Source organism: Borostomias antarcticus, assembly GCF_949987555.1.
Source record: "Borostomias antarcticus genome assembly, chromosome: 17".
NCBI classification, from domain to species: Eukaryota; Metazoa; Chordata; class Actinopteri; order Stomiiformes; family Stomiidae; genus Borostomias; species Borostomias antarcticus.
The window spans coordinates 24,328,552-24,343,331 of NC_140250.1; the positions used below are offsets into that span (position 1 = coordinate 24,328,552).

The 14,780-nt window shown below is 45.5% G+C and overlaps 1 protein-coding gene across 1 annotated transcript; it reads right to left on the bottom strand.

The window, feature by feature from the left end:
- Positions 1-800: 800 nt before the first annotated feature.
- Positions 801-11,528, bottom strand: lonrf2 (LON peptidase N-terminal domain and ring finger 2). Its single transcript, XM_084451746.1, has 11 exons — positions 9,633-11,528; positions 7,597-7,715; positions 6,554-6,676; positions 5,679-5,837; positions 5,177-5,378; positions 4,915-5,017; positions 4,671-4,785; positions 3,069-3,190; positions 2,547-2,868; positions 2,196-2,345; positions 801-2,001 (listed from the first exon to the last, which is right to left on the bottom strand). Exons 1-11 carry the CDS (start codon positions 10,384-10,386, stop codon positions 1,843-1,845), a joined length of 2,328 nt encoding a protein of 775 aa, XP_084307872.1. The 5' UTR covers positions 10,387-11,528; the 3' UTR covers positions 801-1,842.
- Between the last annotated feature and the right edge of the window lie 3,252 nt (positions 11,529-14,780).

Below are 14,780 nucleotides of genomic sequence, written 5' to 3' on the forward strand. Positions count from 1 at the left end.
TAGGTTACGAGCGGCTACGAGGCAAGTCAATACCACGTGAGATGATCATCCTAAATTCCGGACACTGTCAGATATTTGTCCCATGCTATCTTTGGTCATGACATCAGTCATCTTTGAACCACAGTGTGACGTAGTTTTGGAGCCATGACCACAGATATTGCCACGATTGATCATATTTCGTCTGGGACAGCACAAAATCTCGCTCTGTAGGATGCTTTAAGAGGGGACTCCTAGCTAGGAACTTTGTGTGATTTAGGAGTACTCCTGGTGATAAGATAAAATGTTTTGTGAATACCGTCCATGATTCTTTTCTTTGGGAGTATTTCAGATTTACACAAAAGAAAAACGTGGGACTTTGTCCCTGTTCTCGGGGGGGGGGGGGGAGTATATTTTCAGCCATGTAGTTTTACTGCAGGTAGGATGCAAGCAACTGCATTTCTGACTGAATATATTTACAGTTGGCAATGTATATAGTAAATACATATTTACAACATATGGGTATGTTGTACTGTTTTCAGTCCATCAATGAGTATGCACTGTCTTGTGATCTTTTTTCTGTATAAATAAATCAATCCTATGAGAAGCGTGGACAATTTGTTGGCTCTATGCAGTACATATTTTGCACCTTGCATTCGAAACTATCTACTGTGGCAAGTTTGATAAAACTTCCTGATAATATACTGTAGGGCCCCTACAAATAGTTAAAAACCATCCCAATTAAAAGTATATTTCCAATGAAATCCCCAAACCAGGCAACTGAACATGAGTGGTTTAATTCTGATAAAAAATAGGTACAAGATCTCCTTTTAATATACAAGGGAAATGCAGCATATTGTATCACCACCCAAACAGAAACTAGTGACTGCCAGTGGAGTTACACATCTAGTACAGCTCACAAAAAAACAGGAAGAATGACAGAATTACACTTAAATAAGACATAGAAAAAGGCCTCTGAGTTACATTGATATACAGTTAAATCATCCAACTTAGATTCACCTTACAGTTAAGGGTATAGCAGAGAAGAAACAAAGACAGATCTACCTCCACTTCTTCCAGCCACACACACACATACATTGTCATAAAGGACATGCAAAATAATAACTAAGTACAGTTGGTCTGGGCTATTGTAGTGTTCATCTCCAATTCAAAGACTAAGCTTAAAGGTATTAAGCCCAAATCCCACCCAATGTATGAGGTAATTTCATGTAATTGTTGCATTATTTGCAGGCTTGTGGGTGCTGCTGTAGAGAAGTGCACAACCATGCATTCCTCTGGTCATCATTCACCTATATTGGAAATACTGAGGCACATACACACCACTGGGGAAGAAGATACATAGTTTGGGTGTTTTGCTTCTAAATTTGACCAGGCTATGCAAAATAATTGAGATGAGTGATTTTAGGAGTACATAACTATTATAACATAATACGTACACCTTATATTCCATTTTACAATGACTATCACTCCTCAGGGTCTTGTATGTGTATTTTAATATACATATGTATACATATGCATTTTAACGTCCAACGGGGGTTGAAGAGCAGCAGAACGGAAGCTAAAACAAAAACACTCCCACGAACTCCAGACAAACCAACACATTCAGTATTGTAGGTCAGTCATTCACATTATTTTTTTTGGTAAGTGTGAGTTCCATTTTTTTTTTCTTGTTTCTTTAACAAACTGTGAGAGCGCCGACGCCGTCGTAGAAACACTGGATGCAGCACGGTTGTGTTGTCGGCCCGGTTCATTTCCAAGCGCTACCATTTTCCTCTGGGTCAAAACATAGTGACTTGGATACTTTAGCATAGATACAACTGTCCTGTCATTGTCTCTTGTGTAGGGTCATCGGGGTCTCTTGCGCGTGACGAAAATCAAGACCCTGCGGATGGCGATGAGGCGGTCCTTGAGGGAGGTCATGGCCAGGATGGTGAGCTGGGCCCGGTTCTCCAGGGGGAGGACAGCTAGCAGCCACCAGCACCATGCCGGACCGCTGGGACTGCCCTGGGAGGGAGGGAGGAGGGAGAGAAGGAGGGAGGGACACCATGTTTATTATGACCAATCAACAGTGAGATGAGATTCTGTCCACGTTTTATAGATATACTAGCTTTGGATTTAGTATCTGGACTTCATAGCTAGTGTAGGCCCGTGGTGTGGCAGGGTGAGGCTCACGCAGGGGGGGTAGGGTGGGGTCTTACCTGTGGGTCAGGGTCCTTCCCGGGCAGGTGGCCAAAGTGACTGAGGATCTGGCTCTTCATGTTGTCTTTGAGGGAGGTGAACCAGGCGCTGGCTTGCTCGTACACAGAGTCATGCAGCTTCTGCAGCTCCGCCAGCTCCTCGCCCTCCACCTGCGCCGCACACACACACACACAGTTAGAACAGAACACTGGAGGAAGCACACACTCCTAGCATATCAGAATCTCTCATAGTTTGTGGGTCCGCAATATATCACCTCTCAAACAGTCTGTTTTACACAAAAACACTCTCACACACTCTCTCACACTCTCTCACACACACACACACACTTTGTCGTCCCACACAACACTCACCTTCTTGTCTGCCAGGTACTCGATCTTGGCCGTGTGGTAGCCGTCGCGCTGGCCGTGACTCAGAACCTTGAAGCGCGACACGCCGATAGTGTCCACTACCGAGCGGCCGTCGGGGAAGAACTTGACGTCGCGCACCTCCAGCATGCAGCCGTGGTCGGCGAAGCCCTTCAGCTCGTCGGCGATGCACATGCCGAACTGCCGGGTGCCCGTCTCCATGGAGCGGCGGATCATGAGGCGGTAGCGCGGCTCGAAGACGTGTAGCGGGCACGGGATGGTGGGGAAGGCCATGGTGCACACGAAGATGGGCACTTCCTGGTTCAAACTGGAGGGGAGGGAAGGGCGGTGGAGGGGGTTGGTACTCACAATAGATGCATGCATATATGGTGACTGTTACCAATGGTGGCTGTTAATCTATCTTGGTAGTTGGTAAAATACCACAGCTTTTGTCTTTTTTACCTCTTCGTGTACAGCGTGAGATGACATCAACCTGTGTGTGTGTGTGTGTGTGTGTGTGTGACTCACTTAGAGAGCTCCTTCATCTCCTCCTCGTGGATCTTCTTCCTCTCTGCCAGTTCTTCTCCCAGGTAGCGCTGCAGCACCTCCTCCATCAGCAGGGTCTTGTTGTACTCCCTGGTGGCCAGGTACTGCAACAACAGACAGGACACACGTTAGTATGTTATGCTAGTAGTGAAGCAGTGAAGCCTGTGGGAGTCGGTTCGTTTGTAGTAATAATTAGATTGGTATCCTGGTAACAGGGTTGGGGCGACGCGTCGACTACGTAAATGTGTCGACATGCAAAACGTGCATCGACGCATAGCAAAGAAGTAAGATGGCTGTGCCCCGTCAAAACTAGCAGGTGATTAATAAATTGATTTTCTATTTATTTAGGCCATATTAGGCCACATTTAGGCAAACTTTATCATCTTGCAACTTTAATCTTTCCAACCCCGTTTCTAACTAGCAATAAGATTAAGATATTCGTCTAGGAAGCATTTTTGCTATAAATGATCAGAAAAGACGTCTGTCTCTCGTCTCTCCTCTGCTCCAGTTCTGTGCTGCGCAACAGCGGGTGCGTGTTGCGCAACAAGGGGCGCGTGTTGCGCAACACGCGCCCCTTGTTGCGCAACACCCGCTCACACACGCGTGGAGACCAGCTGCTCTGAGTGGAGAGAATGGAAACGGCCAAACGTTTGGTTGCTCGTTGCTTAGTGCAAACAGTCTTTTGCAAGTGAGGAAGGAAACGCAAGAACTGCACCGTTTCAACTGCCTAGTAGTTTTCTGTATCAGCTGGTATGAATGCTCGCTGTCAGAGCTGTTAATGACGTTCTATCGTTGTTTTTTCATCAAGCATCAAATTCAATCAGAAAACAAACAATAGAAACTATGTGTGGGGGATTAAACAGATTTGACTGTAACTGTGTCAGTTGACTGTAGCAACTGTGTGTCATTGACAAAAGGAGTTTCTGAGCACACTCGTGGCATGTAAGAGTTATATATATATATATATATATATATATATTAAGAGAAAAGGCACGTTCAACACGAAGCTTAATCAATTGGGTGGTTAAAAATGTTTTGTTTCAATGTAAAATAACATTTGAAGATCTGGGAACCCTACCGACAAAGAGCTAAAATGATACAAACATGGGTTAGTAATTTAAAGCAATCATTCACCAGCTAAATGCTTTGGCTTAAATTTTGCAACTTTTATAATTCCCTGCAATGCAGCTACTTTGTTTCTTGTTAACTTTGTTGTTTTTAAGAGAAGATGATTGAATAAATAATTGAAATATTAATGGACTATTTTTTATATTCAATTTGAGTTAATTAAGTGTTCTCTTAATTGAGCAATAAAAATAATCCTTAAAATAATTGTTAAATTAGTCATTAGATTAATCGACTAATCAAAAAAATAATCGCTAGATTAATCGTTAGGTGCAACCCTACCTTGTAATATTACATCTTGCACTAAGGGGAAAACTGTCTTGACTTGTTCAACAAACATGGAGCTGATTAGAATACAGACAGATCATTTCATAATCACTTAACTAGAACACAGCTGCTGCTTCTTTGGATGGCACACTGTGTGTGTGTGTGTGTGTGTGTGTGTGTGTGTGTGTATACCTCAGCCAGGTTCTCCTTGCAGAGTGGGCAGTTGGGGTTGTGGTCCAGGCAGCGCTCCAGACACTTGAGGCAGAATGTGTGTCCACACGGGGTGGTGACGGGCTCATAGAACAACCTGGACAAGCAGAGACACACACACACACACCGTCATGCGTGGTCCGCTGCTGTGTACCATGATACAGGCTGGTCTTCTGAGTGTTTCTTGTGGTTTCTGCCCATTACTTGAAAGGGGGGCGGTATTTACCTCATGCAGAGGGAGCACTCCATGTCGCCACTGTCGAGCAGCGTAGGGGGAACAGTCCTCCCCCCTGAGGGAGCACCAGGGGTGTGAGATGAGGGAGCATCATCTGGTGGGAGGGGAGACGCATATTTTAAATATCTCTGTCCGTCCACACCTGTATCCCTCTCACAGCCCTGGGATATGCCGGGCATGCCCTGTGTGTGTGTGTGTGTGTGCGTGCACGCATGTGTCTGTGTGCGTCTGTGCGTGTCTTGTTGTGTGTTACCTGGTCGGAGCAGTTTGGAGGGGGGGCTGAAGGCTGGTGCGTCTCCGCTGTGTTTTCTCTTGAGGCCACCGGGGGGCGTGGGAAGCACTTCCAGGACGCAGGTCAGGCTGTTGGCGCTGCCCTCCGCGGCGGGGGGCTCAGACGCCTGCTGTCTGGAGGGACCCTCGCACTCCGAGCTCCTACTCACACCCAACTCTGGGGCCTGGAGAAGGGAGGACAAGGACACGGTTAGGGGGGAGACAAGGATGCAGCGTGTGTGTGCGTGTGAGAAAGAGAGAGTAATTATAAATAAACTATATAAAGTAAGAGTAAGAATAAATAAACCAGCGAGATAGAAAAATAAGGCAACTGTCTGTGTATGTGTGTGTGTGTGTAATTATAAATAAACTATATAAAGAGTAAGAATAAATAAACCAGCGAGATAGAAAAAGAAGGCAACTGTGTGTGTGTGTGTGTGTGTGTGTGTGTGTGTGTGTGTGTGTGCGCGCGCGTGTCTGCTGACCTGCCAGGAGGCCCCAGCCGGCCTCTGGGTGAGGGGATGCAGGGAGCCCAGCAGGGCGGGGGCCTTGATGAGGCGTGTGGAAGGGTCGCCCTGCAGCGGGTGTAAGGGCGTGGGTATGTCGCCCTCCTCAAACACCGAGGAGAACAGCTCGCTCAGCACCTGCAGACAAAAGCATACATTCAGCACATATAAATATATATACACACACACACACACACACACATATATCCCAAGACATAACACTACCCGAGGAAGCTGAGAGCAAGCGTGTCACAAGATGGATGAGGAGAGTTAAATTCTGTTAAAGTGCTAGACACCCTGTTCCATTAGTGCCGCCATGAGCACCACCGGACCTCTGTCTCGATTTAGACGTAACATTAGCCAATATAATAACCTAGCCAGCTGGTTCCAGTGGAATCTATTGAAATAAAACAATGCTGTATAAATGCCACCGTGCTAAATAGTTGTCTGCATATTTCACATCCTGGCCTGTCTGTATAACAGTTGGAATGGCGATGGCTGTGTACCAGAGGCGGTGCACGCCACACGCTGCCAGATGGAATGGGGGTGTTGCATCATCATGAAGCGAGGGGCTAGGAAGACTTAACGCAGCTAATCCTGTCTGACGATAAGCATGGAGACAGTTTTACATACAGACACAACATCTATCCCTCTCAGGTTTGCATACTGATATTACCGTGGGACAGATGACGGGCTTTTAATGCCGCGAATTGCAATGTTTCACTTCTCTCTCTCTCTACGTTCGTTATTTGGTTTTCATTTTCTCAGAAGTACCAATGGCCGCGGGAATGACAGCGACTTCAAACTCAGGTGCGAGTTTGAACTCGGGGAGGGAGGGCTGTAATAGAGGTTACCTTCTGCGCTTCCAGCTTCACCGACGTCCAATCGGGCTTCAGCGCCACACACATGAAGTACTCCTGCAAGGCTTCTTCATTACGGCTCCCTTTACTCAGGGCAGAGGCCTTCACATAGTGGGCCTGGGAAGAGGGAGGGGCAGGGGAGAGAGGGGGAGGGAGAGGCAGGGGGAGAGAGGGGGAGGGAGAGAGGGGGAGGGAGAGGGGGAGGGACACATTATAGAAGAACTCCATCTCTGTTGGCAGTGTGAATGACCACATCACTAAGCAGAATCTCTTATTTCAAAAAATAAAAAAATAAATCCCAGCCATGCAACCACTGTGGTGATTTGCCTTGAAGACATAACATTTAGAAAACTTGACAACCTGAGAAACCTAGACTACAGATGTTGAGAACAGTTGTAATAATAACAGCTGTGTTAAATGCTGCTATAGGACTTTTCCACTACATTCACACCTCCTAGCTTTACTACCTAATCTAACGGGGCTATGGAAGTCGCTGTCAGGGGTGAAGCTGGAGTTTTTTTTTCCCGTATTAGCGCGCACTTAAGATGAGGCGGCGCGTACCCACTCAAGTGTGCGCAGCACGGACACACGCATTAACATGGAGAGTGGTGGCGCAGATAGGGAGGCTGGCTTACACAGCCAAACAGCCAGATGAGCGTCAATCCAGTCCCATGGGCACTGAAGTCTCCTCACTAACCCCATGGCTCAGCATAAGAACAGGGTCAAAGGGATGTACTGTAAGTGTACAGTGAGCACGCTGCATGGTGTGTGTGGGTTTTTAAATCCTCCCTAAAAACCCACCTTTTCTCCCTGGCGTTTTAACCAGTCTGTGCTCAAGCCTACAATGTTCAATGTCTGTATTGTTTGCTGTAATTTCCTTGTTTTCTTGAAAAATGTTTTTACCCAGGACAGCACTTTGGTCAACTGCTGTCGTTTTAAACGTGCTGTATAATATACATTTTGATTTGATTTGGGTACAGAGAAGAGCCTGGGCGTCCTGTAGGATCAGTTATGCGTTGAATAGGTTCCCGCCTCACCTTTGGCCAGAGAGGTTTGAGTCTGCACATTCTCTCAGCATCCTGGATGGCCTGACTGTAGCTCCGCATGTCCATGTGCAACTGGGCCCGCTGGTCCAGCAGACGGCCTGCAGAGGGCGCTGTGGACCACAGAAAGAGAGAGCGTGGAGGTGAGACATTACATACCATCTTTACACAGGCTGCCTCACAAGGTATATAAAGATAGGTCTGATGCCGCCACCATTGAGTAGTTAAGTACCATTAAGATGTGCACAAGTGTGTGTGACTCCAACCTGCTTCAGACAAGTTTAGAATAGAAGGGTTTTGGAGTTCTACAGTCGAGGACATCATATAGACCTATAGGAAAAACATTTTTACCTGGGCAGTTCAGACTACCCAAAGAAAAAAAACATTGGAGCACTCATGTAGTCGGTGCGTTTATTGCAGGCGAACAGGTGACTGACGTTTCGTTGACTCGCTTAGTTGGAATGTCAGTCACCTGTCCAGATGGCTGCATTCCAAACGAAACCTAGACTTTATTCAGATGGTTTTATCTATTTTATTCACCTCGTTATCATCAGTGGTTTGCATTAGGCTACTAATTATACATTGCATTAGGCTAGCAATCCTAGATTTGCGTGGGAGCCAGCGATGGACAGAGCCCATGTCTCTAAACTATCATATGTCTCAGCTGAGCAGAAGGCAGGCGCTGGGCGAGTGACAGACAAACTAGTTAGTCAGAGAACAGCAACACATGGCTGCAGTGCCAGCACACAAACATCCATTCACATTCCATTTCCCAGATCTAAATATTGCCCCATTCAACCACCCACACACTGGTCGGGAAGTGTTCAAACAAACAGGACAACATTCTGGCGGGTTGGAAATGAGACAGTGTATTGTCTCTCTCTAGCCATACTGCATATGGTGGCAGGGGGGTGCTGACCCTGCCTCAGATGGGATGGAGCCACTTCTGCAGTAGCTTCCAGGGGTCTTAAATCGCACACCCACCCCCTGAGTTCCCCAGTCCGGACTCTCCTGATGTTATTCTGAACAGGGAGGGACTCTGGCTCGGCATTGACTCGACCTCTCATTCATTCCACAACAGTCTCTGGGGCACAGGGAGGTTGAGCCAGGCAGGGGGTGACCTACATCTGTGACTCCCAATGAGAAACACATGCAAGCATGGTGCAAGCATGGTGCAAGCGTTGGAGGTCTGGTATCTAAAATATATATATATATAAATTGTGTGTGTGTACTTCAAAATGGTTGAAGTGTACTACCACTTACTCCATGTATAGCTTCTTAATAAGAAATGGGTGTACAGGTCTAAATCAAATCTAAAGAAATAGTAAATTAGTTTCAGAGGCTGTAGGGCTCTCAGACAGCTTACATCAGACCCAGAAAATAGGCCACACTTGTAGGTTGGATAATGGCCATACTGCTGCTGACGTCACTCCCCTTGCCGCCTATAGCCGCATCATGTATAGGGGCCCATGATAGGGGCCTGTGCGGATTTGTTGTGCAACACTGGTTGGCCGTGAAAGGGCATCTATCGTCACTGGGTTTAATTTGCCAACTCAAACGGTTCTAAATCGTATTTCATTTGACCTCTGTTTAGCCAGGGGAGCTAAATAAAAGGTACGGATTCAGATTTTTTTTTTTTTTTTTAAGAGCGATATCTAAGCAAGATATCACAGAATGGGTTACGGGTCAACAAGGCTCCCATCACTTTCTATTACCCAAGCACCGTCGATGAGTGAATATATAGGCCAAACAGTCCATTTCACCGTGTCTGCAGCAGTAGCGCTCCACTCGGAAATTGGTGCGGGGGTGTGTTAGAATCCATGGGGATGGGATAATAGCAAGGAGTGGGGTCAGGCTTTTATAACATTAGTGTGGCGCAATTGGCAGATTGGGTGCAGTGTCGCCCTCCACCGGTGACACGGCGTAACCAAAGGAAAAAAGTAGGTCATCTGGTCTACTTTTAGACTTATACAAAGAGGTTACAGTAGACGGTATCATATTCGTAACACTTTAACATGAAGTATTCTTACCTAGTTCTACAGCTTTGTTGTACTTCTCCAAGGCATCTGTGTAGTCTTGCTTTTTCCATAACACCTCTCCCTCAATCCACGACCTCCTGGACTTGCTCTCGGAGTCGAACCATTTATCCAACAAACCGCTAAGGACAACGTTTATTCTCAAGCCAAAGGGCAATACCTGTCCATCTATTTTGTTCAGTTTATGCTTGCACTGTTTGCAATCCTCGACTGTGTCGTCTTCCAAGCAACGTTTGCAAAACGTGTGTCCACATTGCAATGTTGTCGGTTCAGAAAGCAAACACCTACAAAGGCGGCATGAGAACAGATCCACTGGGTAGTCCTCGAACTCCTCTTCTCCTTCAAACTCAGCCCCGCCATCCCCACTGTGCATGCCATTTCTGTGACCAGTTACAATATTTGGCTCTTTCTCTCGGAGAGTCCGTGCAATGCTTTCAACCAGAAGACGCAACTCCTCCGGCCGCAGCTTACTTAGGTTGGCAGCGGTACAGTACGAGTCGAGTGCCTCAGCTATCCGACCGGCCTGTGCCAATGCATCCGCTTTACGCAAACAGAGGCCCCGGTCGGGCTGCTGGAGGTCCGCAAGCTGAGAGCTGTAGATTTCGGCGGCGAGGTCGTAGTCCCCTGCACGGTTCGCTTCCTCGGCCACCTCCAGCATCTCGGGGCAGATCCCCGACGCTCCGGGCTGAGAAAGCGGATGGACGAACTGCTGGCCCGGGTGAGGTTGAGGTTGGATCCCAGTCTCCATCTTCGTCGGCTGCGTCACTGACTGAAGAAAAGTTCACCAACAGTCGGACCAAACCTCTCACACAGAAGTATCGGCATTGAAATCATAACGTGAATCTATTCGTCTCCAGTAAAGACCTCCGTTTCAACGTTGGTGTTTGTCTGGATAGGCCTCGTTCTGCCAGAGACGAACTCAAACCAGAGAGCCAAGAAGTCAAACGGGTTCGTCCCTCCATCGACGTTCAATCTAACCCTAACCCAATAACAGTTATATACCGAAACAACCTTGAGAATGTCAAAGAACGAATCGGGCTTGGTTGAAGAAGCCAGGAAGAAGGAGGCTGCTGTTTTTTCTCTGTAGCTATAACGTTCACGTTGGCTCACCCCAGCTGGCTAGCTAACACCTCCCTCTGCTGCTACAGAGTAGGCGGTCTACCAAGACACTGTGACTGTGACTGGCTGTGAACATGACTGGTCTAGCCGACATGGTCAGGGAAGTATGACGGACTTCTTTCAGCTAAAATTCAAAATAGGCGATCAGATGTTCGCCAGAATAGTTCTCTAGCTAGATGAAAAGGAACAAGCTATGACTGCACCATCTGGTCTGCGTAGCTCATGGTAACGTAGCAGCTGCGTGCTAGTTAGTGAACGTTAGCTAGCTCACCATGTTGACCAACAGGGGAGAGGCATGCTAGACATTCTGCCCCAGAGTTCAGTTCAGTTTTCCAGTCCAAAGATAGACACTCGTGGTAGTTACGATACTCATCTTCACAATGTAAGAAGAAGCCCAAAGTTTCAATGCAAAGGAACGTCAGTTTTTATGTAAGATCCTGTTAGCTAGCTAGCTAGCACTAGTTAACCTCAATATTTTCACTGGCCAAAAATCTAAACCTAAAAATCTCTATCTTCTCTAAATGTATCCGAGTCTCTTAAAACATTATAATAGATTCCCACATAACTGAAATCCAATACATACATCTAACAGGCGGAAAAGTACAAAATAAAAGCAAACATTTTGCCCCTGAAATACTCCATCTTGTTAGCAGTGGAGTTAGCCTGCTAGCTTCTCCGATCAGAGATGATATACTTACAGAACGAGGCGATGCAAGCACGTGACGCTACACGGGAACTCTGATTGGTTCATTATATAGCTCACTTATATAACTCCGAATCAACATTGTATAACCTCTAACAAGATTGTGAATTTCAAATTGCGAGTGTTAAAACAGTCTGACGTCCAGTGTGATACTGTATGATATTAATATGACCATACATTGAAAAGCTTTCAAAGCTGTTTCATATTATGTAGTGTATAACTCAGTGATGGAGTACAGTGGTTATATCACAGGTAGGGGAGAATGTATTGTTTTATGTAATGCTTTATATAAGAAGCTCAGGATTCCCCAAACACTTGTTTTGACTGTTGTACACATATCACTAAAATAGTGATGGAGAAAAAATACTGTTGCCGATGAGTTATTTCTTTATGTGCTATGAAACGGTATTTGGTATAGGCTTCAACATGGGAGTTCATATAAAATGTTGACATTGAGTGTCATTTATCACAAATAATATTTAAATGATTGTGGACGTTATGTACAGTGAACATTGGGTAGAAAGCCACAAGAAAGGCAAGCATGTGATGGTAGACTTCTATAGTACCACAGTGCTTCATTGTTGCATTCATTATTGTGAATTAATATGTAGCCATAATGCCTCTTCATCCAAATAGCATTTGTGTAATTGGAAAGCAGGCGTATTATAACCTCAGCCACTATGACACGCACTTCCAAAGTTTCACACACTTTATTATTATTACAGCTCTGATGCACTTCCTCTCAACCCACACATCCAAGAAATTTTGAATTCTTATATTCTGAGCATATGATAGGACAGAGATGTTACTTTATCATCCAGACAGAATGTTTTGTCTTTACATCCCACTACATTGTGGTACCCCTGTGGGTACACTCAGTTTGGACCATTTCTTTATACATTGTACGGTGCTTGTACTACTGTATATCTTGAACATATGACAAATGAACATCACTGAGTCCTTGGGTTCAAAAGCATCTCTCATTCTTTTGACCTACCTAGACACATTGCATCCATCATGTTTTATGTTTTAGCTAAGCACACCCGACAAACACAGTGAGAGTAGGGAGCACATACACCTATGAACAGCATGCAGGTCCTCGGCTGTTCTCTGGCGAACAGCTGAGATGGCACTACCAGGCAGTGAAGTGATGGCCCTAGTCTATACCTCCACTGTAAGAAGTGTCTAATCCCTGCTAATCCAGGGCTAACCTGAGATTGTGGCTAGAGTAATCCATAGGATTCCCTCTCGGGAGGTTTGCAAGATTGGGCAAGGCATAAGGGCTTTTCACTTTATGTGACTGTAGGTAATTTAAGCTTGTTGTCCAACCACCAAATTAAATAATTAGCATGTACAGGACCCCACTGGTCAGGATGACTTGAGGGATTTCACTGTGTTAGCCAAGGATGTGTCATAAGAGGTGACACTGCATGTTTATCAACAGAAATGTTTTCTGTTCAGTGGTTTCCAAACAGAAAACACTTCTTTTTTTTTTACTTTCTGGTTAATGAATCTTATCAATATTATTGGCCATAGTAGTCTACACTTTACTCAGGGGCTGTAATTTGGAGTTTTATTCCCAGGCCACTGGTTTTGCTAGGATGCAACATGCATGATATCATCAGGGCAGGGTTTCATGGGCTCACTTATCTAGAGTCGGGCTCGGCTCATTACCATTTGGGGATAGGTGGAAAAACACTGCATTTATTTAAACCAATCACAATCGTCTTCCGCAGAGCAGTTGCTAGGTTGTTGTTGTTACATGTAGTTTGGATTGAATCTGATTGAGCAGGCAACCGATTTCACTGCCACTGATTGGGCAGTAATAAACGACAAAGCTTATCCCCAAAACCTACATCCGTTGAGTCAGACTAGGCCAGGGATGATGGAGAGCTGTACAGTAGACTACCTTAAAATGACAGTTGCCCATTTTCCATTCCCTAACATGGTGTGATTTCTTAAATCTAATGTGACACATGGTAAGGACTTGAGAAGCAACCCAAACACAATTCCTTTCTTCCATTTTCAATGTGTAATTGTCCTTTAAAAAAAATGAACTCTTATATGAAATCACTTCTTGTCAAACACCATCTAAAATGAAGAGTTCTCATCTACTCCTAAATAAAGGGAAGCTGTTCTGAGACAATCGCTCATCTGTTCACATTTGTGAGAGACGCAATCAGCCCCCCCTCCAAAGGCCCAAAGGGCAACATAATCATGATAACTATCGGCTTGATGAACAAGGCATGGCGGTTTGGTGCTTCCTGGTTGGTGCTTTCTTGGCCTCAAATTACAGGCTGCAGCCTCTTGACAATGTGATTAGCTGGAGAAGGGACACACATTAGTAGCCAGATGTGAGAGCCAGCATCAATAGCTTTGCTGACAGATGGCCTGAAGCCAAGAGCAATCAGATATACCTCATCTAAAGTCACCTCTACTGGGGGGTGTCAATACTGTGATCTCCCTTACCATTACCAGAAGCAAATGGAGGATGTCCACTTTTTGGATTGTCACTATGGAGGAAGGAAGGAAGGACTCTCCCTCTCTCTCGTCCTCCCTCCCTCCCTTCTAGAGGAAGTAAAGACTTAGCTAGTAGGGACAACAGCAGCTAAGCCTTTACTTCCTCTAGGAAGTAATCCTCTCTAAACAAGACCATCATTTGTTTGCATGATTTGTTCATCCAGTATACCAGAATAATGTAGTTTCACTGAATGCCAATATTTTGTTATTTGCTTGCTTTTTAGTATTTCTATATTTACTGGGGTGAGGGGGTCCATTCCGAGTTTACATGGGAGGCCTGTATAAACATGCTGTTATATATACACTATATGGACAAAAGTATTGGGTCACCTACACATTACACCCACAGGAGCTTTTATGGCATCCCATTCTAAATTCATAGGCATTAATATGGAGTTGGTTCCCCCTTTGCAGCTATAACAGCTTCCACTCTTCTGGGAATTTCTACAAGATTTTGGAGTGTGTCTGTGGGAATTTTTGCCCATTCATCCAGAAGAGTTAAGACACAGACAATGATAAAATACTGTGCAATTTGTGGAATCAAGGATTTACCTGCACCAGCGGGAGTGAGTCTCCATCGGTTGCCAGAACACCGCAAAAAGTCCAAAGAACTCTGGTAAATGAAACATCTGTGCATCGGTTGTCATCTTTTGTGGGAGTGTATGCGATCGCATATTTTTCGTTTTGTTGAACTAACTTTACAGGGTAGGCCAGAGCTGGAGGGTGAGCATGGTGCACTCGAGCCTCCGTCCACCTAGACGGGGTTTTTTTGTTCTAGTTCTCTTCCGACGCGTTTCGGC